General features: G+C 43.5%; 4 protein-coding genes across 14 annotated transcripts; 3 read left to right on the top strand and 1 right to left on the bottom strand.

The window, feature by feature from the left end:
* The first annotated feature begins 866 nt into the window (after positions 1–866).
* On the top strand, positions 867–5,604 carry LOC130381870 (keratin, type II cytoskeletal 8-like). 3 transcript variants are annotated; one of them, XM_056589684.1, is made up of 10 exons: positions 867–1,424; positions 1,648–1,856; positions 2,013–2,073; positions 2,235–2,330; positions 2,417–2,581; positions 2,810–2,935; positions 3,429–3,649; positions 3,755–3,801; positions 4,887–4,945; positions 5,370–5,604. In XM_056589684.1, the coding sequence occupies exons 1-10, from the start codon at positions 1,152–1,154 to the stop codon at positions 5,481–5,483; spliced, it is 1,371 nt and encodes a 456-aa protein (XP_056445659.1). In that variant the 5' UTR covers positions 867–1,151; the 3' UTR covers positions 5,484–5,604. The 3 variants fall into 3 exon arrangements, with proteins under 3 accessions (XP_056445659.1, XP_056445661.1, XP_056445660.1); XM_056589686.1 differs by lacking the exon at positions 5,370–5,604 and adding an exon at positions 5,101–5,310 and having other exon boundaries at positions 870–1,424; XM_056589685.1 differs by lacking the exon at positions 5,370–5,604 and having other exon boundaries at positions 871–1,424; positions 4,887–5,308.
* A 1,246-nt stretch (positions 5,605–6,850) lies between these two features.
* Positions 6,851–13,029, top strand: si:ch73-233m11.2 (NACHT, LRR and PYD domains-containing protein 3). The gene is made up of 9 exons (XM_056589582.1): positions 6,851–7,299; positions 7,393–8,995; positions 9,168–9,329; positions 9,449–9,622; positions 9,870–10,043; positions 10,233–10,406; positions 10,543–10,716; positions 10,946–11,113; positions 11,249–13,029. The coding sequence occupies exons 2-9, from the start codon at positions 7,404–7,406 to the stop codon at positions 11,316–11,318; spliced, it is 2,688 nt and encodes an 895-aa protein (XP_056445557.1). The 5' UTR covers positions 6,851–7,299; positions 7,393–7,403; the 3' UTR covers positions 11,319–13,029.
* Positions 11,373–17,415, bottom strand: LOC130381852 (ceramide synthase 5-like). Its single transcript, XM_056589670.1, has 10 exons — positions 17,005–17,415; positions 15,748–15,850; positions 15,453–15,583; positions 15,295–15,352; positions 15,144–15,194; positions 14,459–14,551; positions 13,918–14,046; positions 12,987–13,093; positions 12,500–12,656; positions 11,373–11,950 (listed from the first exon to the last, which is right to left on the bottom strand). The coding sequence occupies exons 1-10, from the start codon at positions 17,178–17,180 to the stop codon at positions 11,834–11,836; spliced, it is 1,122 nt and encodes a 373-aa protein (XP_056445645.1). The 5' UTR covers positions 17,181–17,415; the 3' UTR covers positions 11,373–11,833.
* slmapb (sarcolemma associated protein b) lies at positions 17,299–26,582 on the top strand. 9 transcript variants are annotated; one of them, XM_056589610.1, is made up of 12 exons: positions 17,299–17,395; positions 18,611–18,773; positions 18,868–18,989; positions 19,201–19,255; positions 21,532–21,660; positions 21,759–21,833; positions 22,333–22,638; positions 22,991–23,261; positions 23,458–23,629; positions 23,734–23,868; positions 24,516–24,603; positions 25,059–25,147. In XM_056589610.1, the coding sequence occupies exons 4-11, from the start codon at positions 19,204–19,206 to the stop codon at positions 24,597–24,599; spliced, it is 1,224 nt and encodes a 407-aa protein (XP_056445585.1). In that variant the 5' UTR covers positions 17,299–17,395; positions 18,611–18,773; positions 18,868–18,989; positions 19,201–19,203; the 3' UTR covers positions 24,600–24,603; positions 25,059–25,147. The 9 variants fall into 9 exon arrangements, with proteins under 9 accessions (XP_056445585.1, XP_056445606.1, XP_056445591.1 ...); XM_056589616.1 differs by having other exon boundaries at positions 17,314–17,395; positions 18,606–18,773; XM_056589602.1 differs by lacking the exon at positions 17,299–17,395 and adding an exon at positions 17,415–17,636.
* The last annotated feature ends 1,240 nt before the right edge of the window (positions 26,583–27,822 follow it).

The following is a 27,822-nucleotide window of genomic DNA, read 5'->3' as shown; positions in this document are numbered from 1 at the left end:
TGTGTTTCAGGCGTCCACACGAATCCTAACCTGATCCTAACCCGAAACCGCATAGGTCCGGATAGACCACCTCCGAGGGTGGTTTCAGAAATGTGCGGTTTCGGGCACCTGATTCGCCGGCTCCATCTGGACGGTCGGCCGAAACGCACAAGACTTATGCGGTTTCACCAAAAAAACGGCTTTGTGTGGACGGGGCCTAAAATGACCTTATGCCAATCTAGTTCCAAATCGTGGGCCTCAGGTTCATTGACATTTCTGAGGCGATCCTGCAATCAAAACAAGGAAGCTAGATCCTGAAAAATATCCATCCGAAACAATCCCTCCCCTCCCTCCTGTGCCACACCCGCAAGTCACATGACTAGCTCGCTACAGCAATAGGTCTGCGTAGCCCTGCGAAAGACTTTCAAAAGGCAGAGAGAGCAGGGTAGTTATGCAGGACAGGTAGACCCTCCAAATATTTCCCTTTTGGACGGGCTTATTATTGGCCTGTGATAACATATACTATAAGTTGCCCTTATTGTGTGGGAGCATTTGATTAATTGACTACTGCCAGAATGTTAATAGAATTTCAGCAAATCTGAAAAACAAATTATGCTAAAAAACATCCATAACGTTGCTTTAAGACAAACCCACAATACAATATAGCTGCTTTAAAATACTCCACTGATTGAACCTTACCTTGTATTGCCTCCATAATCCACCTTTTTTGTAAATGTCTCTGAAATGTTCATTTTCATGGATCACAGTGTTTCTTTGAAACATTGAACATGTGGGTTTTAAAATAGAATAATGTAATAAATAGACACAAATAGACAATGTAGCCCTCATTGTTCCCATACCATTTAAACATTTGCAGTCTTTTTTAAGAACAAATAAACAATTCACGTCACTCTAACAGCAGAGCCATTCACCTAGGTGGGAATCCAACCCTGAAGGAAAACTAAATATTTATGATCTATTTGCATCACCGTGGGTAGCAGAGGTGTGTGTCAAACTGGTTACACCGCTTAACCTCACAATCAAACCCCGCCCTTCTCCGCACACTAATAACAGCTGTCTGCAAGGAGTCTTCATCTCAGTGCTACACTATTTCTAAGCTCACACTGCGCCTCCCCACATCAACAGTATCCTCCACGCACATCGCGACCACCATGAGTTTGAGATCAAAGCATGGCAGCATCCAGAAGGGTCGATACTCCGGATACTCAGGGGGCTTCAGCAGCATGTCTCTGGGGTCCAACTCTGGCCCCAGAAACAGCAGCTTCTCCTCCCCCGGAGGCGCCCCTATCAAAGCTGTGTCCGTCAACCTCAATCTGCTCACCCCACTCAACGTGGCCATAGACCCCGACATCCAGGTCATCCGCACCCATGAGAAGAACGAGATCAAGGGCCTCAATAATCGCTTTGCGTCCTTAATTGATAAGGTAAGCTAATTATTATTTTGTTTTTCCTCAAGTGGTTTGGCTACCAGTCTTTGTCAGGACAGGATAGATAGTTAGAAGACGATAATTGCAATACTTTCATAACTTATTCAACGTGGATGTAATTCTGAATGAACACTGCAAGAGTTAGGCTAGTTGCTTATGTTTTTTTTATTGGTTGGTTTAGTGAATGTTGATGACACCTAAGTTATTATCATGCATATAGGTCAGATTCCTGGAGCAACAGAACAAGATGCTAGAGACCAAGTGGAAACTGCTGAGTGAACAGTCCGATGAAGAGTCTAAACTAGAGCCGATGCTGAAGGGCTACATTGCCAACCTGCAGAGACAGTTGGACACGATCGGCAACGACAAGGAAAGGCTGTGCCAGGAGAACGATGTTATGCACAAATATGTGGATGACTACAAGAACCAGTAAGATAGCATTTTTAGATTTTTTTACTGCATTGTGAAATGTGAAATATGTTCAAAGGAGTTTTATTTTAAGATGACATTAAGAGTCATCTTGCCTAATTAAGATATAATTAATCACTTTACTGCAACTTTCAATATATGATTATGTCGATCCAGATACGAGGAGGAGATCAACAAGAGGAACGGCGCAGAGAATGATTTTGTCATGATTAAAAAGGTACAATATTGGTTATTATCTTAGTCACTCACTCGTTCATTCTCCTTCACTCACACCTGGTTTGAACAGTGCACCGGCCAGCTTTAACGGCCACATTTGCTGATGAGTCTCCAACGTAAAGCCGATGGATTGTGAACCATGCTACCTCCCCTCACCTCTAGGATGTGGATGCTGGCTATTTGACCAGGGTGGATCTGGAGGATAGGTTGGCTGGCATGACTGACGAAAACCACTTTCTCATGGCCTTCTATGAAACGGTATAGCCTTAATTCAACTGACATGCATTTCATTGTTTGCTCTACTCTGTCTCTATTTTTAACATTGGCCTTGTGTGTGGGTTCAGGAGCTGGAGGAGCTGCGGGAGAGCATGAAGGACACCTCGGTGGTGTTGCAGATGGACAACGCCCGCGGTCTGGACATGAGTCAGATCGTGGCCGAGGTCAAGGCCCAGTACGAGCAGATCGCCGCCCGCGGCCGCGCCGAGGCCGAGGTGGCGTACAAAACCAAGGTGAACCGGAACAAACGTTAACACCTGCAAATCGTTCCTTTTATTTCAGTTGGTTCACGTCATATTGTCGGCTCTCCGAGGTTCAAACATCAGGTGTGAGGCAATACATCTATAAAGGAAATGAAATGTTTAAAGGCAATGCTGGGGGATCTTCCCTCGAGATACATGTTGTATGATGTCATGAGCTGTGATGATAATTAACATTCTATCCTTTCATTTTGTCACCAGTTTGACCAGATGGCTATCCAGGCAGACCAGTACAGCCACGAGCTACGTCAGACTAAGTCGGAGATCGCTGATCTCACCCGTCTGATCGGCCGCGTGCAGAGTGAGATCCAGTCGGCCAAGGGGCAGGTGCGTAGCAGTGGATGGCTTGGGAGGCGAATCAAAGTTGTATTATCAGTTATTTATCAACAGGAAAACATCCTAAAAGACATAGGGTTAGGGTTGTAGGGACTGTATATGTAATGACACATATGAAGCAGTGCCTATCAAGCAACTGTGAGATATTACATATAGCGGAATCCTGCTGAGCAGAATCCACCTAGATACTGGCTAACGCATCTAGGATATTTACATACTATTGAAATGTAAAGTTAGGCGTGAAAATGAAACTTCATGGCTGTGGATCCCGACTAACCAGAAGACAATCCCGGTGAACCGGTTCCCGTTGTCGACATGTTTCTTCCATGAACCAAATAAACAAATTCAATGCAGTTATCAGAGACAAACCATATTGAGATTAGACATTGACATGTGGTGTTCATTTTGTTTTGTTTTAAACTGTATCACCGTATCTGGACTATTCCCAGGAAAACGTATCAACCTGTTGAATTATTTTGCTCAGGAATCCTCGCTTGAGAAACAAGTGTCAGAGGCAGAGGACAAAGGGCAGACGGCCACGAGGGACGCCGACGGCCGCATCAGGGACCTGGAGGTGGCCGTGCAGAGAGCTAAGCAGGACATGGCCTGCCAGCTCAGGGAGTACCAGGAGCTGATGAACATCAAGCTAGCCCTGGACATCGAGATCTCAACCTACAGTAAACTGCTGGAGGGTGAAGAGGACAGGTGAGGAGGAGAAGCATCCGGACGACCCTCAAAAACACAACAAGGGCTAAAAGCACAATTTTGAATATAAATATGTTCTATTTTTTCCTAATTTCTTCACTACAGGATTGGTCAACAGGCTGTGGTCAGCATTCAGACTTTGGCCTACAAACGTAAGTATTCCAAAGAGATTATTATTTTTAAGGCAGTGAACCTTAAACCACTCTTTTTTGTTATAAACGGGGTCATTTGTGTTATATGATCATCAACATGGTAATTTATGCCAGTTTATCACTGCTACTGAAATAAATCCCAAATTTAGAGAAAAACTTTATTATATGACGCAGTGTATGTGGATGGTGAAGCTCAGTCTGAGCAGCGATATATTTATTTAAGGGTTAGGCTTTCCGGACAGCTATGGTATAACGCTACGGTGTGCGGCGGAATTCATGTACAACATTGCTTATAACGCTCATAGCAGTTACACAACGACAGTACTAAAAAAGTATCATAAAATTGCCTTTGGTTGTAACCCTGGGGTTGTGACCCTGCCACTCCCCCCCTTTCTCCCAAAATGCATTTTTATCAAATCAAATAGTGTTCGAATTACATCTTAAACATGTGGGCTCACTGGTTCTTTCAGGCAGGTTTTGTTAAAATGCCTCCTCAATGGATTCAAGCTTAGAAAATGACATAAGTCACTGACTAACGATAGGAATACAACTGCATGGAGCACAGTTGCCCCATCTTTACTAGAAAAACGTCATGGTTTCTTCGCTTAAATGGTTTGCTAGCTTGAATAACAACAGCTTACTGATATGACATGCAGTGACTTTCAGCTCTTTGTTAACAAATGTAACATACAAGACTTTTAGTGTGTGTGTATGCGCATGCATGTATCTGCGGGCTTGTGTGCATGTATGTGTGTGTATACATGTTGCCATATGTGTGCAACTATGTACAGTATGTATGCCTGTGTGTGTCTTTGTGTATATACGTGTATGTGTTGCATATGTGAATGTGTTTGCATGTGTGTGTGTGTGTGAGTGTGTTTGATAGTGTGTGTGATGGGGTGTGTGTGTGTGTGTGTGTGTGTGTGTGTGTGTGTGTGTGTGTGTGTGTGTGTGTGTGTGTGTGTGTGTGTGTGTGTGTGTGTGTGTGTGTGTGTGTGTGTGTATGGTTTTGTGTGTGTGTTTGTACTATTTGCACTGACATAGTATTTGTTTCATGTGTTTTTCCCACTCTGCTTCCCCCCTAGGCGTCAAGGAGATTAACGAGATCAGCAAGCAAGACAGGTCCCCCCCCATTGTCTATAAGGTAGTGGAGACCCAAGACAACATCACATCATATGATTAAACCGAGGTCTTCAATCGAGTTGCATATTTATGCTGGTCTCTCCCTGGTTCTTATTTGTGAATTCTATTCAATTACTATGTTTTGTTAGCAGATTTATTTCGATTTGTGACCAACAGAAACCTGACCAATGAGCCAAACATAAAGGTCTACTGGAGGATTTTGAAGCTGCATATTAACGTGTCTGTGTGACAATTTGTTTAAATAAACATCCTTTGCAGACTTTGGATTTGTACAACTATTATTCCCTAATCAAACCCTGTTTTTCTCACACTATCTGAAAGTCTTGCACTTGTGCCACTAACTCATGGGTTAATTAGTTTTTACTCTCAATGTAAACCTTACACACCTAACCTGTCAGGTTAACAAATGGATTTGTGGATCGCAGAAATGCAGAAAAATCATTACCATGAAAAGACAACGGTGGAGGCGTGTCGACAGGGTAACAAAGTACCACCAACAGCAGAGGACCACACCAGCTTTGTCTCAGAAGGAGGGGTAAGGAGAAACACCAGGCCAACAGAAACATCAAGGCCCTTCTCCCCCGACCAGGAGTAGAACATGAGGGTTGACCTCGACAGGCAGCTCCGGTTCCCCACAGAGATCACCACCCCATCTCTCCGACCAGACATAGTTGTGTGGTCAACTTGTGTGGTACTGTGACCTCATCGAGCTCACAGTACCACAGGAGGGAGGGATTTAGGCCGCCTTTGGATTCCGAGGGTTTCTGGGGTTGTCAACCACACGCCTCTTGAGGGATGCATGAGTGACCGGAGGGAGGCTAAAGAGGGCAAAGGACCTGGCAGAGAAGGCTGAGAAAGGGAGCTTTTGGCTCTGGCTGAGGAGGAAGGATAGAACATCTTCCTGTACATTTACTGGGACCTTGGGTGCACTAATTTTATATTGTGAGTCCTATCTAACTACATAGGGAATGATTCCAACCAGTAATTATGGGCCGTTTTGTGGAAACAATGTGTGTTTGTTGAATTTGACACAGAAGGAGAGGGAATCCAAGAAGAAATCGGAGGCCATGTTTGTTTCTGTCTGGGATTTATGCATACATTTTCAGGTGTAGCAAGATAAAATAATTATTTGTAAACAACCAGAGCTCATCCCACCCTATAGGAGCCGTTTGAAGAAGGCAATGTCGAACATTGACTATTACAACTCATTGCTGTTTCTAGCCAAAATGGCCCAAGGTTACAAGTTAGAACCATTTATTATGGAGTTAGATGGGACTCTATGTTGAGATAATTTAATCTCAATGGCGAGAGTACCAGTTGGGGGTAGAGGTTCTGCAGAGCGATAGTCTGGTAATTCCATATGGGATGCTTATTGTTCCTTGCCTCAAGCTCTCAAACTACATTTTAATAAAACATCTACCACATCCGGGATTTTTTACATTTTAAATACACAAAGGGTTAGCCTCCAGCTAATGTCACGAATGTGGGTTGACTTTGGTATGTGTTCTTGTTAAACTGGTCACAACCTTTGGATAATGTCTATAGATTGTTAAAACCTCCACAACCCAACAGTCCACAAATAAAGACTGAGCTTGAACCTTGAAATCTGGATAAAACTATTAGTTTGTACAAATGTGGAGAATGTCAAAACAATTTGTGAGAACAACAGTGCAAGTAAAAAGATACAAAACAAGTTCAAGTGTTTACCTATTGGTGGCAGTGTCTGAACACTTCTACCTACATGTCGATCTGGTAGGTAACGCTTTGATTTCGTAATAATAATACAAAAACAAAAAAATTATATCTCATAATAATTATAAAAATCTAAAAAGTTATCATCATGATTAACATCATTATTTACATCATGATGATTGTTCCGGTTATAAGTAGGAAGTCGCGGTAAGGCGGGGCCAGACTGTTGACGCGGCATGAACGTGTTCTGTGCAGGAGCGCACTTCATTTGCCTTTTTTTCCGCCTTAAAACATCTGTTTTGTGTGTTCTATGTTGTATGTATTTTAAACATGCAAGTAAATGTCTTCCTTGCCTGAACGACATTTATTGAAAATGTTAACGTCAGGGTGGATCTCTTCCCCATCCATGTCGTAGATTCTGAGTAGTTTCGTATCTTTCGAGGACTAGACGTGTGTGCATCAATTCTAAACCTGTAATTAACCAGATATCAATCCTACTTCCGTGTCCGAAGGTTGATTTGTTAACTTAGTAGTTGGATGACTGTAACCCGACTTTCTTTTCTTAAGTCTCGAGACAATTAGTCAACTATTGTTTACACGTCACTTAATCGACTGCATTTTCAAGAACATTCAATAACTGCATTATACTTAACGGAATATAAGGTAGGCCTAACGAAGCAAGCCACGAATTAATTAATTGATGCAGTGAAATGTCTTTCTATTTATAAGTATTTTATCTATATGTTCTTATCACAGGTTTTGAAACCATGGACAAAGAAGCTTTGTTGGATGACCTTATGTCCAATAAGGGCACATCGTCCCTTCTGAGCGGCCAGCTGGCAATCAAAGTGGTAATGGACAACCAATACATACCTCCTTTGATAACTGGGGCTGAGGAAGACATAGGAACCAGCTTCACCTCTCTTGGCCATGTTGTCGACTCAGTTCTGTCCGATCAGATCAAAACAATAGCATTAGTTGGCTCAGCAGGGTCCGGTAAAACAACTGCCTTAGAGAAGTTTATTGTAGACTGGGCCAAAGGGGATCATTGCCAGAAGTTCTCTCATGTGTTCCTTTATGACTTGAAGGATCTGAGTTGTGACAGCCAATATTCCCTGAAAACATTGATACAACAGAATCGCCATCCGTTCGACCCAGAGTCTATGGCTCTTGTGCTGCAGAGGCCAGAGAATGTAATGTTTGTGTTTGACACGTTGGACCTCTACAAACATCCCTTGGACCGCTCAGAACACACTCTCTGCTCTGATCCCAGCATGCCAATCACAATATCCACTTTTGTGGCCAGCCTACTTCACGGGTCACTTCTGAAAGGAGCTACTTTTTTAGTGGCCACCAGGCCTACAGACAGTCTGAAGTTTCTGGAGGGCTTCAAGTTGGAGCTGTTGGGGTTTTCAAAACCCCAACGAGAGGCCTACTTTGGAAAGTTCTTCCCTGACCCACATGTGGCCAACATTGCTTGGCAGAACATGGAGAGGACATTGGGTTTTTACGATTTTGGTTCCTCTCCTCGTTTTTGTTGGACTGTTAGCTCGGTTTATAAGAATCAGCTAGATGCTGGAGAGAGACTGCCTGAAACACTAACTGAGATATGTGTCAATGCAATGGCACAAATAGTCGCATCCCTTGCACTGGATGAGGTCCGGGCCAGAGAAGTGGTGTTGGCCCTAGGTAGACTGGCTGCTCATTGCTGCATTGATCCACAGTCTACCTGCTGCAAACACAGAATTGCAACATTGGGTCTGAAACAGCTCCTAAACGCTCCGGTCCTGGTTCACTCCCTGCTAAGGGTAGACGGTGACATGGAATCAGATCAATGCATCTTGTCGTTTCACTCCCAGCTGATGCAAGAGTTGCTATTAGCTGTGTCTTTCCTTTTGGATAAGACAATAGCGAAAGACGCGACTGAACTGTTGAACACGCATGAAGGCCATGTGAGGTATCTTCATCTCTACCTGGCAGGGCTTTTGAACCCCAGTCAGCGGAGGCCACTGGAGTCTCTGCTGGGGGCGTTTAACGATGAGCAGCTGATGGACTTTAAATGTTGGCTTGAAACCAGCTCTCAGAAAACAGTCGAAGGCTACCACAAAGAAAAACACCTGACAGTCTTCCGGCTGCTCCATCAGAGTCAAAACAATGTGTTGGTGAAGGAAGTCATCACGCCGTCGGCTCGAATCGGCATCAGCTATGGAGGCCTGGGCCTTGTTGACTGTGTTGCTTTGAATTACGTTGTAAAGTGCCTTGGAGGGATGGAGTGTTTGAATCTGTATTTAGCAAAGAATTTGACGGAGGAGGGAACAGATGCCCTGATCCCAGCCATGGGCCTGTCTCAGAAGATAACGTAAGTCACCTAGTATGCAGAAAATTAAATTTTTGTATTTATTGGATGTACTTTCTTTGCATATCAGAATTGTTTAGACTTGTTGTTCACTGTGCTTGCATGACAAACCACCCTTGTGGGGGAGCACAGGTCAAATTACACCCTCTCTCCCTCCCTCACTCTGTCTCTGCAGGTTATCAAATAGCTCCCTGAGCGCAGCCTCTGTTGCCCATATAGCCAAGGCCTTAAGGGAAGGAATAACCAAGGAGCTTGATCTGTCGCGTACCCAACTTGGAGATGCTAATCTCAAAGTCCTCTGCAATGGTCTCAGAGCTTGCAAGTTGCACACATTAAAGTAGGATTTTCCCCAAATCATAATTTCTCTTAGGTGGGGATGGGAGAATGTTGAATGATATAATATGATAATGACATGGTGTGAATATGATATCTACTATATTAACTATATTAATATAGCATTCTAGCATCCGGACTGACTGAGGCCTGCTGTGGAGATCTGTCCTTGGCGCTTACCTCCTCCACCTCCCAGTTGAGTGTGTTGGACCTGATGTTCAACAAGCTCGGTGACCAGGGACTCGTGCAGTTGTGCCAAGCCCTGGAGAACCCTTTCTGCAAACTACAAGAGCTTAAGTATGTAAAAATGGACCTGATATGTAATGTCTTCTATTTGGCTGTAGGCTACATTCAACATGACATAAAGCTGAAGGAGTGAGGCGTGAATGTAATCAAATTCTATTAAATGATTTGTATATCGTCACGTGTCCTGTCCGCATAATTGGGTTCAGTTTATCGAAATGTCTTATCTTTGTGGTACTAATTTCAATGTTGTATCTTTGTGGTACTAATCTCAATGTCGATTCTTTGTGGTACTCATAAGGCTACGTAGCTGTCAGGTGACAGCGCGATCCATGGAGGCTTTGTCCACAGCCTTGTGTTGCGGCCAATCACAACTCAGGATTCTGGACCTGACAGGAAACACAATTGGTGACATTGGAGCAGAGCATCTATCCCAAGCACTAGAGCACCCACATTGTAACCTACAGAGGCTCACGTAAGGCCAAGCTGAAATGATCACGTTTATATCTTTCTGCTTTTGTATTTGCTGGGTAAATGACCCCGAAACCAAGTATCAGCATGAATAAAATCATAATTCATATTGTGAATGTTACATCAAATACAACAGTGCCCTGAGATGTAGACTAATTGACATTGGGATTACTACTGTCCCATCTTTTTTCAGACTCAGTGCCACAGAGTTGACAGGGAGTTGCTGTCACCGTTTGGCCCAGGCCTTGAGATCAGACCACTGCTCCTTGGTAGAGTTGGACCTCTCTGTGAATGAGCTGGGACCGGAGGGAGCGCTGCAGCTCTGCAAAGCTCTCCGAGAACCCGGCTGCCCACTGGAAAAACTCAGGTACACTCAACTTCATTTGATAACACTGGTCTTCAGACAATGGCAGGTCGTAGACGTCAGTGAACACAATGGAACCTGCTCGCGGCACACAGGGGTCACCTGAATTGACTTGTTGTGACGTTTGCTTTTCTTCCAGTTTGACGGGGTGTGAGTTGACACACGTTGTGTTTACCGAGTTTGGTCTCCTACTGACGAGCGGGGGCTCCCAGCTCAAGTCCCTGTCTCTAGCTATGAATGACGTAGGAGACGGAGGGATGAAAAGCCTGTGGAAGGCTATCGCAGATCCATGCTGTCTCCTAGAGGAATTGAGGTCAGTAAATCACTGAGTAGCTCTCATTACGTCTCAAGTGTGCCCCAGAAACGCCTGCTTTGAATGAATTTGAGTACAATTTGACTGGTTCACTCCTGGGTCTCGCTCAATGTCCCAAGTGCACCAAGAACCGTGAAACTAGCTAAAATTGTGCTTTAACTGTATTTATATGCACCTTGTCCCGGTACAGAGACTAAATGCCATTTGATGTCCATTATCTACACATTAGCATTGAAATGACCCAGCTGACGGACGTCAGCGCTGGGGACCTGTGTGCATCCCTGAGGGCCAGTCGCTCCCTGAAGAGCCTGGACCTGTCCAACAACATGCTGAGCGATGCATCCATTACAGCCCTTGTCCAGGTCGTACAGGACAGCCCCTTCTTGCAGGAAGTAAAGTGAGTGATCCTCCACATAACCACAGACACACATTAATACCTGTTGCTCCTAGACAGGCATTCGGTCACATTGTCTATGGAATTTTGCCTTGTTTTTATACTTATTGTCCTTTCTTTGCCTTATCTTCCTTTTAGCCTGAAGTATAATGACTTCAGTGAAGACGTTTTCGAGATCATGGACAAGTGTGGCAAAATAAATTACTAAAGGTTCAAGGACATTTTACTGCTATCGGTTTAAGATGGCTCGAAGCAATAATGGCAACTATGACATTTTATTCAACAATTTAATAAATATATTAAATATACTGAAAAGGAATGCATAGTGAATTACATTAAAAACATGTTTAATGTAATTTAATTTGACATAATTTGGTATTTTTGAACATTCTCTTTAAGGCATATAAAACAATACTTCTACAACCATCAAATATATTATTCAATGATAAAGCTCTTTCATTTCACAGAATAAAATATTTCACTGAAATTGTAATCTTAATACAAAACAACAGAAAATAAACTTGCTTTATAAAATCGTCTAAGGTCATTCTGTAAGTACCTGACTGCTGTAAACACAAAAGACACACAGTGATAAATAGTCCTCACTCCAGACGCAAGGTGGATGTCAGCGTAACTCTGCCGGAAGTGATTTTAAAGCCACATATCTTTTTAAAATAACAACAGAGATGGATGTCATTGGTAATATCCTGTACAGATATTAGCTCAGGTCCTGGAACAGCCATTCGAGCTGGAGTCCTTGGAGTCCTTTGAACTCCTGCAGTGTGTGTCGGCTTCGTCCTCCGAACTGCTCTCAATGTCACTGCGGTCGTCCTTTGCAACCTGGGAAGCGAAGCCACATTATGCATCAGTGTTATCCCCACCGAGCTGCTTCAGAATGGACTTACAGAAATGGGCGTATCTATTCCTGGCGGGACTCTCCATTCATGTGCCGCCTATCAGCTGATGGCTAACACGGACCAATCAAACACACGTACACGATGGACGGTCAATTTAAGACCTTGCATTTCACACACACTCTGAAGCGTGCAGGCCTGGATTTGACCCCCCAGCTCCCCCCTCTGCCCCTCCTGCTTTGTTGCTGCTCTGTGTTGTAGTTAACCTAATCATCAGGTTGAGATACTAGATGTACCGCCTGAGTGGATTGTACAGTGTTTTCCCATTTGTCCAATGTAGGTATGTTTTATCTGACATTTGTTTGTCATTGTTTCAAATCCTTCAGCATGGAGCCCCTTAAAGAGTGGAACCTTAGTGCCAAACTAAAGTGTGTTACCATTTCATTCAATAAATGGTTCGGTCTAGGACATGAGTTATTTCTGACAGAATGACATAAAGGGCACACTTGACGTGGGACTCGGACTAGACGTTTACCTTTCCCTTGAATAAGGCCTTGATGGCGATGCGAGCGATGAGGTAGAACCAGATGACGTGGAGGACCTGCAGCACCAGTAGCAACCCGTTCAGCAGCCACCACGACTGGTAGGGGCCCACAATCTCCCAGCTCTCGATCAGAACGCTGCGGACCACCCTGGAGCGGCCCAGCCAGACACACAATCGCAGTTGATCAGTTTGGGGAGTCGAAAATTCATGGGAGATTTCTATACTGTTCAAAAATGTTGTGGGAAAACTATTTTTACATGCATGGCTCACACCGTAAAAACATTGAACCAATAAAAACATGAGTGACGAACAACAAGAATTTACACCAAAACAAATATGATTGTTAACATGTAGGTGATGTTAATCTTTCTGAGGTGTTCTCCATCAAACTGTGTGTTATATTTCAATCAATGACGGGAATAGTCTGAAATGTACATTGTTGAAGAACACATCACATTAAACATGTTGAAAGTCTCACCAGAATGGATAGATGACAAGGCGAGTGATGAAGAAAACTAGGCTGAACACGATGAACAGTGTGTCGCATAGCTTCTGACACTTGGCATAATTTGCAAGTTTAGCAGCCTAGTAGAAAGAAAGAAAAAAAAGTACCATTAGGAGTTAATATAGAACTGGAGTTGATATTTCCTACATTAACAGAGCAAAATGTTGTCAGTAATCTTACCCCACACTACATAAACACATTTCAATGCCAGGTGTTAATGGGGTCCTAGTGTTACTATAATACACATGATTCTCTTTTACACAGAGCAACACCCCATGATGTCTTGTTCAACTCTGTTATTGCCAAACAGAGTTTCTTTGTGGAAAAATATCTTAATAATGGATGGGTATTAATTAAATCAATCCTGCATTTTTTCTCACAGAACAGGTAGGAGTATATTCTCGGTACAGCTATAATTGTTACTTGCTCCATGCTCCATGGGCCTTAATCCCCTCGCCACATATTGGTTCTAAAACGTAGCTTCAGCTAGCCACTAGAACTGAGATGGCTGCTCGGTGAAAAGGGATTATGGGATGGCAAATAAAGCTGTCATGTCAGCGTCTTACTTGACCATGGAACTGCATAGGTTAGCTCACTATTAAACTGTAAACGTGCACAGGGTTATACATTAACTAAGAGAAAGTACAATGCTCCCTTCAGCTAAAAGAAGTAGACTTTTCGGTTTGACAGGGTGTGTCACACAGATAATTCCCATTGAATACAATTAGTACAACAACCCAACACAGCCCAACCAGTGAACCACAGAAATACAACTACTTAAAAGTTTGAGGACCTGCATAAAAAAAAAGGGAGTGACTTGTTTTGTCTTGTGCACCTACTCTGCAGTATGCAGCTATCTCCACTTCTGATGACAAATAAACAACAGATCGCCCTGGCGATTTACCTCCAGGAAGATGTCTGCGGCGTCATGCACACACATGACCAAGGTTCCCATCCGCAGCATGTTGTTAGCGTAGGAGAACGTGATGAGAGAGATGGTGGCGAAATGGTGGACCAGCATAATGTTGAAATCCTGACAAAAACAAAAACGCATCAAAAGTGTACAATAAATGACAGTGGTTGGGACATGTGTGTCACTTGTTAACCATGTTTTGACTTGCTTTACTGGTTATATATTGCCTCGACTGATTGAAAGAAAGCCTTGGAGCATGAGTATCGGGGTAAAGGTGCATGGGGGAGCCTGGTTCAACAAGTATCTGTATGGCTGTTATTTTATGCAACACAACAGCCTCCTCTCACAGGCATTGCATTTGCATGACACACAACTTTTGCATTTGAATTTAGAGACAAAGAAGGCTAACAGGGTCGGCTACATAGGCGTTTCAGGAAAAGCCAGTTGTATGTGTGCCACACCAAGACAACGACTCCAGTAGAATTTGACAGTGAGCGAGACGATTGACAGATGTTGGTAATGGTTGGCTTACCTTGCGCTTGACGTCTGTAAACTGGGTGAGCATGAGGGACCAGTAGAAGGCCAACTCAGCTAGATAGTAGTTGTACTGGCCAGGGCTTACAGGCTATGAAGGAAAATAAAGTACAAAAATACCGTCAAAGAGCAAGTGAACCCTGTCTATCAATTCAGATTCCACCCCTATGTAACTTTAAGGAATTATCTTTAGGCTGAATTTCATCAGAAGTGTGGGGGGGGGACGTGTTATCCGCAGGGTTATGGGCCACAGAAACTGTGTGATACTTTTGTTACAGCTAGTACATACAGTTATTTGTGTTTGATACAAATATATTACAAATAACTTCAACATTAGGTTTTTATAGCCTGGAGACCATCCTGATAATAAGAAAAAGACAGGCCACCGCTGTATTAGCCATAAGTGCACTCATTCCAGAAATAGACAAATTAACAACTATGAAGAACAAGAACAAGAGTATGCACTCGCAGAGTTTGTCACCCCAAGTACTCCGGCCGATTGAAATCGATGTGGCATGGCTGAGAATACCATGTTGTATATCATATAAGAAATAATACCATGCAAAAATAATGGATTTGGGGTTCACTTCCCCTTAAAAGCAACCTTCTTAAGTAATGTAAGGTTTTCTTACTATAAGAGTGTCTGGACCTAGCATTTGAGCTGCTGTTTAAGTAATTATTACCTGAAATGGGTAGTTGTACCAGCATTCTTTGGTATTCCACATCCAAGGAGACTGGAGGAAACCAGACACAGCATACATCATTATACCCATGAAATGTTTCGCTAATGCTACAACACCTTGAGGTGACTTTGTCGCAGCCTGGAAAACTTACCACCCATAAATAGCGAATTGCATAGATGAATATGCCAAGATAGAACGTAAACCTCCACCTAAAGTAAAGGAGAACAATAGAATGACAATGTTTAAAATCCACCTGACACAAAAAAACTGAAACTTGTTTGCTGTGTGGTGCATCCAAACTGAACCTACATGCTTTCAGAGAACTTTTTGAGCAAGCTTGGTTTATCCTGGTTACGCCTGAGGCGAAACCACCTCTGAATCTTCCGCACATCCCAGTCCAGTTGCTTAGAGAGTCCAGCCAGTTGCTTCTCATCGGGAGACTGAGCAGTTAAGTGTAAAAACAGACATCAACGGTCCACTCAATGAATAGCGCTTTACATTACTGTGTGGGGATATATGTTTGGATATCACGACACATCAGTGGTTTGTTTGTTTTTACAGATATGAAGGAAAGCAGCGTATCTATACACAAGGCGTTATGTACCGTTCTGGATCCATACACCTTCTCCAAGACAGCATTGCTCTGAGGTGGACGACTCACATCAGCCTGAATATGAAGTATCTGGGCACAGGGCTTGGCGACAAGCCTAAACACACACACACACACACACACACACACACACACACACACACACACACACACACACACACACACACACACACACACACACACACACACACACACACACACACACACACACACACACACACACACACAGGATTATACAAAATACATTCAAAAATGAAGGGAGGGAAATCGGCACACTTGAGTTCATTGAATACTTCTTTATTGGATTGGACGGGCTGAGTGGAACTCCTGTGTGTTCGACACTCAGTGCTCAGCTTTCACAGTTTGCCCACAATAATTATTTGTGGAATGCATTAGCTACTGACAGAGGGGGGGGGGGGGGCAGAGAGTGAGAGGAAACAGTCATCAAAAGTAGAGGAGAATCCTAAAGAATGTGGCACCTCATCTAAACAAAGTGATGAATAAGTCATGTGAGGGGAAGGCTTGTGGTTGGCCATAGTCTAACAAGAGAACTGATAGGGGATCTGTCTTCTTGAGTTGACCAATGTCCAAGCACTGGAGACAGGGGAATTTGCTCATTTAACCATTAGCCCATGAACAGCATGATCTTAGTTTTAGGCAAACACCTTTCACAATGCTGGTAAAACTATTGTGCAATTATCAAACTGACTGTATCTTTCCCTATGATACAAGATAGAAATGTATGTCAGCCATTTGAAAAGCTACAGGAATGTGTATTTGATGGTTACTGAAACGGTAAGCTGGTAGGCCTACGTATAAAAACGTGGCAAAAGAAAAGGAGGAATATCCTTTCATGGCCAGTGGTATGAAACCACAATAATAAAAAGGTAGAAAGAACCAGTGAGTCATTGTGGGATCTTTGTGAGGCTTGCAACGCTATGATAATAAAACCCACTGGTCTATTTTGAATGGTCAAAATCAGTCTACTTTTCTACCAGGTCCCTTACGGAAACACCGCCAAAACGTGTCTCGCTCTTTTACTTAGGGTAGATTGAATCGATGGTTCATTTTAATTAACTATCCCTTCTGTAAACGATACACGTTTGAATATTTAAAAGGTTCTTTCTTCCCCCCAGCCCCATATGACCAAAAGTCACGGGAGCATTTAACGCAACAAGTTGGGGACGCGGTAGCGCAGACGTTGCAAAGACACTGCGAGCTCACAGTTGAACATTGGAAAATAAGTCTTACCTTTCAAAAAGTAGCCGTAGAAAAAGCACGCCAAATGCCAAGGGTATGGCATACACAATTTGGCCTATTCGGGGATATTCCACCCCTGGAGGTGGATGCTCTAGATCCGCCCATGTTACATTTTCGGGCAGCCAAAATCTTTCGCTCCAAATCCATGATAAGATAGAGGAAGTCATTGAATAGAGATATCAAGAGCAACAACGCTAAACTATACCTAATAACTTATTGTCTCGGCATGTAGAGACCCAAACATGGAAAAACTTGCCACCAAAAACTTCAGGAACTGTTTCCAGCAGCGCCAGCAGCACCTCTCGTCCAAACCATCACTTTGGTAAACAAGCCCGCTAAGTGACGACACGACACTGGGATCAGGGCAACTCCCACTTTACCGGTGAGTCACGCACGTTTTCGGGTTGAAACCTGTGGAGGCATATGTCCTTCTTTTATTCTCTTATTTTTTTGTCAACTAAAGCCCGGTCTAGGCTGATCTTGTTCTGCGCTGCTGCGGCTAAAAGATAATATAATATAAGCTCAAAGTCAAGAAAAAAAAAGTAGGATAGTAGTCAATTGCTGTTGATTGCGTTAATAGGCCCAGACCACTGAGACGTTTTCAAGCGTTTATACCACATCAGGTTGGGGTCTCTGCCAAATTTCTGATTTCACAGATGAACTGTGACAAATGTGATTGTACATTTTCCTTCAGTCCATTGGTAACCAACTGAAAGATCTGGTCCAAGTCTCTTTTGTTTGAACATTTACTTAGGCCTTAACCAGCGTGGGCTGGCTTTGGGGAGGCCTTCGACAGGGAGGGTTGGGTTTGCTGTGCTGAAACTCTACAATACTACTTTAAATTTGGCCTGCAACGATGCAGTAGGACTACAGGCTCTGCAGCATTTTTTCATTATGCAATAACCAAAGCTCATGGCGTCTACGAGGCCTGGATGATGAAAGTCTAAATCAGTTCTTCTGTCTTTTAATTTGTGTGTCAAGGTGCTTATGTGGGCGGTTTTACGTGCAGGTATTTGAATGTGGTGTTTTGTGGTTTTATGTGCAGGTATTTGTATGCAGTGTTTTGGTGAGTTTTATTTGCAGGTATTTGTATGTGGTGTCTTTGTTTGTTTTTCGCAATCACTAGTGTGTGTGAGAGAAATACTACACTTGTCACCTGTTGACATGATCCATATTGTTTATAGAACAACCATATGTCTTCAACATGATCACATATGCAACCTACAATAGCAGGCCCATTACTTCCTTGGTCTGGGAATCCTGTTTATTGTAAATTTATATTAAGTGTAGTGCTGGCACTCAAAGCCTTCTGGAAATGCGTTGTGCACAAAGACTGTTTGGAATGGAGTATTTATAGAACCTAGAGGCCAATGCTGATTAATTTAAAGGGACAATCGGATGACCTACATGGAAATACGAGCGGGGGCGGGGGGTGGGGGGGGTAGGTGTGTCAGTAGGAGGCAAGAGAGAGAAAGAAAGAGAGACATTTGATACAATGGTAGGCCCCATTGTGTGTCGGCCAGAGTTTTACATCAGCACCAACATGCAGGGGGACAGTGCAATTAAACCAACAAACGTTCTCTGTTTCCAAGCGCAGCTGCAGCTTCCGGGATGCCCTGCTCGGATTCGTGACCTAGTGCTGAGAGGCGGAGAGCAGAGCCCAAACCAGGGGGATTGTTTATCGGAGCAAGTGCACCAGTCTCTCATCCTGAGTCACGGTTTAACCATCTATAGGGTACCGGTGTTTCAAACTTGCACAAGTAAATTGTTTTTATTTGGATTCTATTAATAAAACACTTTGGATGGCTGGGATAGTGTCATTGTTGATGCTGGTGACCCCCTGTCGCCCCCTAGCCACCCCTGAGAGATGGACTAGTCCAATTCACATCACAAAAATCTGATGGTGAGAGGAGAGCTGTTCATGTCAGAGACTGCTGCTCACCCCAGCTCGTACAGTTCCTACCAAGACAGTTGAGGTAATATCTACTAAGTTTCTGCTCATTCCATTTGTAAATTATTTACTGGGAATGTTCCCAATCAGCTTTCAGGGCAGTGATTTGGTCAACACTTTCTGTAGGAATAGTTTTTCTTTCCCCTTCTAATTCAGATTTTTTTTGTAGTTGGGATTTCTTTTTAAATGTACAATGTGTTTTGGATACTATCCACTAAAATATTCCTACCTTGCAGAAAATGGAAGAGAAAGGTCTGACCGATCCTTTGAATAACGTCTCATTGATCCAAGGTAAATCTTTCTTAAATGCATTATCTAAATAGGACAGATGTGGAGAGATTGTGTTTGGATCTGATGTTTGGATGTAAGCAAAGGAGCCCGTAAATAGCTGACCTTGAATCTCAAAAGGAGAAAGTCTAGCAGTGTCATGACTCTGTGAGATAGTTGGGGGTGGAAACGGATTTAGACCCTCATATTTCATCACGTCAGGATTTATTTCTAGAGTGTAACATATACGAATGTCATCATTCTGTTCTAAAAGGAAAGTATGATAACATGTCCTTAGTTTACCTTCACTCTGCCTTTGACAATTGGCTGAAATTATTTATTGATGGAGACTGCATTTTAATGCATGAAAGAGCTATATTGTGTTCATCACATAGTGTAGGAGGCTTGATTTGGAAAGGCACATTGGGGAATTCTTTTTTTTTGTGATGAAGGATTTGCCATTAATACTGGTTGCAGAATACAAAATACAGACATGCCTTTCTCGACAGCTTAGTGCCCCAAGGGCTAAGTGACGCTCCATGATATGCTTAATTTTCCTTTGCACAAACACTACATTCTATTTCACTGCAACATGACTGGAGACGTAGCGATCTCCGATCAGCTGTTTGAATGATATTGATTGTACAGTTCAAATGTTGAGTAAAGGGCTGTTAAACCATAACCACTGCTATAGCATTCATCACTTGGTGTGAAAAGAATCAGCTGCGCACTTGAATGGTGTTAAGGCTGAGCACAATGACCCAGCTGTTCTGGAAGGTATTTTTAATCAAGGGTGTCCTTTTCATCATTTGGTCAGGTATAGACTGGACCACATGCACGTGCGCATGTTGGCAGTGCCTCACTAAACATAGCATTAGTCTGGAGGAAATCTTTCTGGTTCCTCATGAAAACACACAGTCTTTGATGTGACAACGCAGAGGATGGCTGCCACATTTGCAACCCAACAACAACACAGGCATTCCTTTATCCGCTACACATGGCACAAAGTGAGACACTCTCTCACCCACTAACATTCTCATGCTCACTCAGCCAAGGAGATGCAGGCAGGCTTGTTAGCATGTGCAGCTACACACACACACACACACACACACACACACACACACACACACACACACACACACACACACACACACACACACACTACAGCAGAGATAGCAAAGCCCGGGGGCAGAGAATAGCATCCTACCCCCCCCCCCCCCAGTTCTCAGTGAGGGGACACACAAGGCTAGTCATGTGCTTAAGCCAGTTGGCTCTACCAGGCTCCATCAGTCCCTCTTCACCCTGTCATTTCAGACATGTTAATCATCACCATTCTCTCATCTGGTCGCATCACTTTGCAAAATTATTGATTGGGTGTGCATGTGTAATTGTTTGTGTGCTTGAGTTTTGTGTGTGTGTGTGTGTGTGTGTGTGTGTGTGTGTGTGTGTGTGTGTGTGTGTGTGTGTGTGTGTGTGTGTGTGTGTGTGTGTGTGTGTGTGTGTGTGTGTGTGTGTGTGTGTGTGTGTGTGTGTGTGTGTGTGTGAGAGCTGAATATCTATATCTCAATCTCTATTTATTTGTTTTTCTATCGAACTTGTTCAGGAAACTGTGATTGCATCAATATGGCATTTCCTAGTCATGTCAGGGCCCCCCTAATGTGTCCATTTATGGTGCACAAGCTTGACCCATTCTGGCTCTTGCTGTGCTCCTGCCAAAGGCTGTGTTTGTGATGAGGTCATCTCTTTTGGGAGCCCTGGTAGATTAGGGGATCATGGTGTTAACCAGGGTTTCCAAAATCCAAAAGCATTACAAGCTTGTTCCCACGTCTAGGAAAACAAAACATATCCTTGACAACATGGGCTCGTTTGTTTCTTTAGTACGTTGTTAAAGCTACCGATAAATGCTCAACACAAACATTCCATCGATTTAAGATGGATCACTTAATGGGATATGGCAGTCTGACATAATATTAGAAAATTCTGGATGTATTCTATTTCTGGATCTAGCAATTATTTTATGTAATAGGCCGATTTGTGTGTCTTGGGAAATTATCCATCAGTTTAGCTCTGGCTAAATTTAATACCTGAGGCTGAAGTTAACAAGCTAAAACATTGTGGTGGTCATGTTTCTATTTTAATGATAACTTTCCAACCAGCTGTCATTGCTAACAGTCGGCACTGGTATTCACATCAACAACTGTTAACCTATGCATTTACTTTGCAACAGAATGGACCATCCAAAAATCCTTTCTGGTTCTTGGTCTGTTACTGAATACGGTTGCCCTCCTTGTATTCCTCAGATGAGCTGAAGCGGACTAATATGGCGTCTTTAGGTGACTCAGAGAAATTAATCCAGCATTTGAATGAGCAACTCCAAGAAGCCCAGGAGTCAGCCAATACTGAAAAACTAAAATGTATTCAGTTGAAAGGTATAGGAATACATTGAATTCTGAAAAATGTAATACTACTCATACAGAACGGGTTTATAAGAATTTGCAGCCGACTCATTAACCTAATGCTTTCACAGGGCTCTTGGATGAAGAGAGAAAAGACAGTAGCCATCAAGCAGATGAATCAGCAGGTCAAATCAAACTTCTGAAAGGTGAGCCCCCGATGTCTGCCCTCGGGCTTCATGTCTGTGCATGGAACCAGAATGTTTTATTTCCTATCTGAAATCCTCTATGTCATCCTATGATATGAAAAGGATATATACAACAACTCGCCAAAGCTGTGAAAGCGTTATGAGATATGCACACCGTGCAACCCTTTTGTAGCTGTTACTGATCTTGGCTTACTTTGCAGAATTCCATTTTTATCAGTCAGAATGAGAATTATACTCGTAAGAATAATATTATGACTAGTAGGAATTCAACTTTTACCAGTCAAAATGGAATGGTTAAAAGCAAGAATTAAAACTAGATACCCTGAATTCTAACGTGTTGGATTCTTTCATCGACGTCTGTGTGGAAACCGTTGAATCAATGCCTTTATCTCTGATTGTGGAGATAAAGATTTCCGTAGAGAGAATTGAAGCCTGCAGTGAGTGAGGCTCGGACTATCAAAAGCTAGGATGGCAGCCAACACATGCACTGTTTGGACAGGCCAACTGCAGCAGCTCCAGAGCGAGGTGTCTGTCTTGAAGGCACAGAGGGACGAGGACCACTCCAGGAGCCATGGTGACCAGCAGGCTGCGCGGGAGGAGGTGAGATCCCTCCAGCAGGCCCTGGAGGCAGCCGCCGCCCAGCGGGACCGGGAGACCGCCGCTGCCCGGAGCAGCCTGGCCACGGTCACCCAGGACCTGGACAAGTGGCGCCAGACGGCCGGAAAGTATGAGCGCGAGATCGACAGCCTGCAGGGAGACCTCCAGCAGCAGAGCCTGCAGTGGCAGAAAACCGCAGAAATACAAGGTAATGCAATGATGACGTACTTAGCTTTCTGGTCATTCAAATGAAACTAAATACAATTATTGATGGACATTAATAAGTAGCCAACGGTCACCATTTCTAATCAAAATGTTGCACTTTCCACAATTCATGAATACTCCCAAACATCATTTTTGTCATGAGTTGACTCATGACAACCTCGATTGACTAACCTCATCGATGCACAATCTCCGCAATCAGAGATAAAGGGCATCGATTCAACTCTCAAAATCTCTAATGAAGAAGGTCACGGAAACAAAGTCCTCGTAGTGTACGATGGAAGTCGGGGTCTACACACGGACATCGTCGATGACACCCCGTGTCCTGTCCCCCACAGCGGCTGAGCTGCAGTCCATGCAGAAGGAGCACAGCTCTCTCCAGAAGGAGTGTGCCGCGCTGCGCTCTGAGAAGCAGGACCTGGTCAACAAGCACCAGGCCGAGCGGGGCCATCTGCAGGGTGAAAGCGCCGCTCTCCGGGCCCAGATGGAGCAGCTGCTGGGCAGCCAGCAGAAGGAGAAGCTGAGTGCGCAGAGCGAGAATGCGGTCCGTTGTGCTGAGAGAGACGCGCTGCTGGAGAAACAGCAGCAGATGGAGATGGATCTCACCTGGTGAGTGGGCCTGGGAAACCCCTTGCCTGCCCGGCCCTGTCCCTGCCCTGCTTTGCGCTACACGCACACACCCACATCCATGCTTCCCGCCCCCTGCTTCTCTCTCTCATTCATTCAGCTTCCACTTCCCTTTATTTGTTGTGGCTGTAGTTATGCAATATCCTCAGCATCTGGGCTTTGTGTGTCCTTCTTTTAGCTCTCAAGGCCAGAACGTTGTGCTCAGCGAGAGCCTGAAGTCCCTGGAGAGATCCCAGGAGGACCTGGGGCAGCGGCTGGGGGACCTGCAGCTCCAGCACCAGCAGGACAATGCCAAGCTCCAGGGCCAACTGGGGGAGGCCCGGGGCCTCACCCAGGACCTGCAAAAAGAGGTTGCCTAGTCATAACATGTCGTCGGGTTTTAGGTGAGGCATGCAGTGTTGTTGTGTCATCTTTGAAACTCTGCTATACCCTTGTCTGATGTGCCCTCACGCAGAACGAGGATTGTAAAACAGAGCTATCGGATCTAAAGGAGAAGTACGAGAAAGCCGAGCAGGAGAAGCAGTCGATCACAGATGAGCTGCAGGCAAGCCATGCAGAGATGAAGCTTCTTCAGGAGAAAGGATCCAAGGTGAAAGCAGTTAAAGTTGCAATGTGTAAGATTGAGCTCTAGCAGGTGGGACACGTTGAGAAGAAAACGATTGATAACACTATTCTGCCCACTCTTGATGGCTGTGCAACTGTTGGTCGCAGCTGGCGGTTCTTTTATCTATAACATTATTGAAATCACTATTGATCGGCATTTACTACCGATATGTCCAGGTCATTTTAAGCTACGACATTGTTCAAATGTTACACTTTGAGACTTTAAACAACTTTAAAGGCGACTTTTTTATGAGGCAAAAGAGCCGTTGCTGACATCGGAAGCAACCATTTTTGGCAGTTCTTGAATTCGTAGACCTTTGCTTTGTCTGAAACATTGCATTGAAATCACATTGGTGCTGAACACTGATGTGAATAAATGTCAATCTTCTGGTGAGATTCTCATTCAATGAAAATGTATTCCCGCACGCCTGCACAGACTGCATTTATTCCCTCTTCTAAAACGGTTCCTTGTTGTAGTCCTGGACACTGATTATCACTCATGTCCTTGTGTATGAAACCAACTAGGAAAAACTGAGGTCAAGCCTAATGGATCATTAATACGCTGTCCATGCTGTTAAAGTTTCACCGTATCCCTCTACAGTTGATCACTGTAATATCCCTTCCCTCCTTTAGAGCGATCTAGTGCTGCCCCTTCAAGCCACACTCATCGGCCTTATCCTGGCTTGGCTGTTGTGGTGCTTCAGCGCATTGTGGTAGAAAGGTACACACTACACCTTTCCTGTCGGGGCCGACATCCCTCATCCATCTCCACCTCTTAGTAGAGCATCGCATGACTTTAATCCCTCTTGCCTTCATTCCCCAATTTGAATAGCTTGCTGGGGAGAAAATCCAGAAACCGCCCTTGCTCTGAGAAATCTAACCTTTCTTATCATGCAGTTTTCAACATCTGACATCTGCTTGTCGTGTCTCGTTGTGGGATGGCTGCTATCTAACAGCTGCTGTGTTTTGGGTTTTCTTCCCAATGGGCTTAAGCTTGGATGGGCTTCAAACTGTGCATTTAGAATAGCTATTTTAACCCGCAACCTTCCTGTCTACCGCATTGGGTTACAACAGAGTGGTCCCTCTGGCGACGCCCTGGGCCGATTCACTGATGAGCACTATGGTATAATGAAGTGGATGACGGTCTGTTTGTTTGTGCGTTGCCACCTGTTGCAGAAGCCCTGGATGGTTTTGGGATCGGCCGCCGCTGTGGCTCTGACCGCCGTCACCGTCGCCATGCTCTGCAGGACCTGAGGACCGGAGAGAACACACACACACACACGCACACCCATAGACACACAAACACTTTTGCTCGGATCTGTGTACTCGTCAGCTTCCTCCACACTGAGATCTAAGCCATCTGCCTAGCTGTGACCTGAAGAGCTCTCACGTGGTTCTCAGTATATCTTAGGAGTAAGTCAAATGATTGTCGGTTATAAGAGAACTTTAAGTGTTATTCATTGACCGTTTATTTAGGACATCTAGGGAGATATATAAATCATGCTTTCCTTTTTGTTTTTAGATTTTTTGTCATTGGACCTCCAGTGTTGAATGTATGTGATACTGACCTTACTAAATCTTTACCTAGTTTAATATTTAGCTTCCGTTAACACAACATGTACCAAGCAAATCTAATAACCCATAATCCAATGCATGATTACTTTCCCCTAGTGAATGATTAATGAAGGTCAAGGTTGTGGGGAGATAACACTCCAAAATACATTTGAATAATTAATATCGTAAGATGTTAACTTAGACTTTTTGGCCCTTTAAATGCTTCCCTCATGTTTCAGGTCTACACTCTATGGTTTGGTCTTAAACAAATTCTAATAATTCTCAATGATCTCATATCTGCTGTCTCTCTAAACTTAATGGGTTAAATATTCAAGCCCATTCAGGGGATCCAATGCGAATGTCCGGAGAATTGATAACTGGCATACTCTAGACATGATAGTCATTTTGTCTCACAGGAATGAACAAGAGCTCTAGAAGGCTGATTGACTTCTTTGGAGATGCAGATAAGAATGTCTGTCAAATTTTTATTTCGTTTTTGATTGTAGATATTCCATTATCCATCACTGACTTACAGAGACAACTACAACAAAGAAACAGTGTTTATCTTCCATGCCGTTTATGAAGCAGATCAGTGACTATGGGTGTTTGGAACGACTTTAACCATGCTCGTTGCTGATAACAATGCCCAGTTTAATGGCTTGTTTTTATTGGGTTATGGATATCTATTGATCTTACACAATTCAAATGATAGCAGAGCTCATCCCTGGTACTTTATGGTCGATGGGAGTAATATTTAACTAGACCTGAAAACCAGATAGGATTTTCATTGACACTTTATTCATGACATGATTTGTTTGAATATTGGATTACATCGCATATGACACACTTTGGAAAGGTTGATTCTCTAGACACACGTTCATGTAAAAGGTTAAAAGAATTATTTGGGAAACTGAATTTATCCCTGTAAATATCTGTGCAGAGTTATTTTGTAAACAGAAGGAAATGTTGTTCAATTGTTAAAACGTATGGAAAATAATTGTCTAAGTGTCCTACTAATTTCACTAAAACATGAGTTCCCCCTATTAAAGAAAAAAGCAGTGAAAGCCTTGTTGTAGTCTGTCTGTTGTGACAGTGTGAATGAACAGTCCTCTCCGATGATTAGCTTTACACAGGATCGTAAAGTTAGTGACCGATTCATTCTTACTGTAAACCATAATTGTGTAATCCAGCACATTTCGCGTAATTGGAAAACATTGCGCAATTTAATGACTCACAGCTGGGTTCTGAACATGCAGTTATTTTCCATCTAGCTAGATGCTCAATAAGATACAACCTCATAGTTGTAGATATTAAGGCTAAGCAGACCGGACCATCACTTTGACTTGCTGTAGTGACATCAATTGTAATCCAGACTGTAGCAGTTGACCCCTGCCACACGCCATATGGCTGGCTGCCACACACCACCTAGGCTTTACTGGGTTCCTCTGACACCTTGCCACAGGTAGTGGTTGAAAACCGGTTTATTTCCGAGTCGCGGGAAATTTTGCAGGCAGAGCAGGGGTTAATTCCCAGCATGTCAGAGCTCTCCCTGAGTGTGTGTGTGGTGATGGCTGTTTTCCCCTGTGTGCTTTGCACTATGTGCCCCAACGCTCCCAAGGTAGGCAGCCTCATCCAGCCCCAGAGTCTAATTAGTCTGACTGGGGCCATTTGAGACTGATTTAAACAGCCATCAAGCACACACAGTTCTCACAGACCAATAACCGGTATCACCTAAGAACCATGCCCCCTCAGGCTAAAAACAATTCTAATAACCAAAACAGACCAAAACATAAAATGCACATGTCATTTGGAGGAAATGCTCTTCATGTGTTGGCTGATAAGGCCTCTTCCTGTCTCCATGCCCTGCATGAGAGGAAGTGGAACAAGACAAGCCAGTGGTGGCTGCAAACCTTGCTCTGTCCATTTATTCTGCTCCAATTTGTATCTAGGTCAGGTTTGACAGCAGAGTACCGCAAACCTGCTCCCATACTCTTTGCCTAGTCCTAATAATAATATCTGACCAGGATTTATCCCTTAAAGATAAACGCCCAACGATATATTGGGATTTTGCTTTTTTACATCATTACCAAAAAATGGTACGGACGTATTGCATGGGTATGCATATTATTATGCACATCCTATAAAACTACCCTTTTGACACAACATGTTTAACATTATATTCCTACATGTTACTATTTCTCTAAGGAGGAAACTTGGGAAACGCCTTATTCTCATTAATTTGAAGAAATATGTGCTGCATGTCTGAAAAAATAATATAATCAATCAAAGACGATTCAAAATCCAGCCAAAAATTTAATCAGGAGTCTGTGTTCAAACATCTAAAATAGCCATTATTGTGTGAAACGGTATTGGAGAACACCCTGTC

The sequence above is a fragment of the Gadus chalcogrammus genome, chromosome 1, assembly GCF_026213295.1.
Source record: "Gadus chalcogrammus isolate NIFS_2021 chromosome 1, NIFS_Gcha_1.0, whole genome shotgun sequence".
Taxonomy (NCBI): domain Eukaryota; kingdom Metazoa; phylum Chordata; class Actinopteri; order Gadiformes; family Gadidae; genus Gadus; species Gadus chalcogrammus.
This window is presented reverse-complemented; position numbering and strand designations above follow the sequence as displayed.

Excerpts from the sequence above, each read along its gene's own strand:
- slmapb (XM_056589610.1), top strand. The coding sequence starts at position 19,204 with ATGGAAGAGAAAGGTCTGACCGATCCTTTGAATAACGTCTCATTGATC. Across the intron at positions 19,256-21,531 it reads TAACGTCTCATTGATCCAAG|ATGAGCTGAAGCGGACTAAT; the intron begins GTAAATCTTTCT and ends TGTATTCCTCAG. Across the intron at positions 22,639-22,990 it reads GAAAACCGCAGAAATACAAG|CGGCTGAGCTGCAGTCCATG; the intron begins GTAATGCAATGA and ends TGTCCCCCACAG.
- LOC130381870 (XM_056589684.1), top strand. The coding sequence starts at position 1,152 with ATGAGTTTGAGATCAAAGCATGGCAGCATCCAGAAGGGTCGATACTCC. Across the intron at positions 2,936-3,428 it reads TCCAGTCGGCCAAGGGGCAG|GAATCCTCGCTTGAGAAACA; the intron begins GTGCGTAGCAGT and ends TATTTTGCTCAG. Across the intron at positions 4,946-5,369 it reads CCCCCCCCATTGTCTATAAG|AAATGCAGAAAAATCATTAC; the intron begins GTAGTGGAGACC and ends TGTGGATCGCAG.
- LOC130381852 (XM_056589670.1), bottom strand. The coding sequence starts at position 17,180 with ATGACTTCCTCTATCTTATCATGGATTTGGAGCGAAAGATTTTGGCTG. Across the intron at positions 15,353-15,452 it reads AAAAAGTTCTCTGAAAGCAT|GTGGAGGTTTACGTTCTATC; the intron begins GTAGGTTCAGTT and ends CCTTTACTTTAG. Across the intron at positions 13,094-13,917 it reads CCGCAGACATCTTCCTGGAG|GCTGCTAAACTTGCAAATTA; the intron begins GTAAATCGCCAG and ends TCTTTCTACTAG.
- si:ch73-233m11.2 (XM_056589582.1), top strand. The coding sequence starts at position 7,404 with ATGGACAAAGAAGCTTTGTTGGATGACCTTATGTCCAATAAGGGCACA. Across the intron at positions 8,996-9,167 it reads GGCCTGTCTCAGAAGATAAC|GTTATCAAATAGCTCCCTGA; the intron begins GTAAGTCACCTA and ends CTGTCTCTGCAG. Across the intron at positions 10,717-10,945 it reads TGTCTCCTAGAGGAATTGAG|CATTGAAATGACCCAGCTGA; the intron begins GTCAGTAAATCA and ends TCTACACATTAG.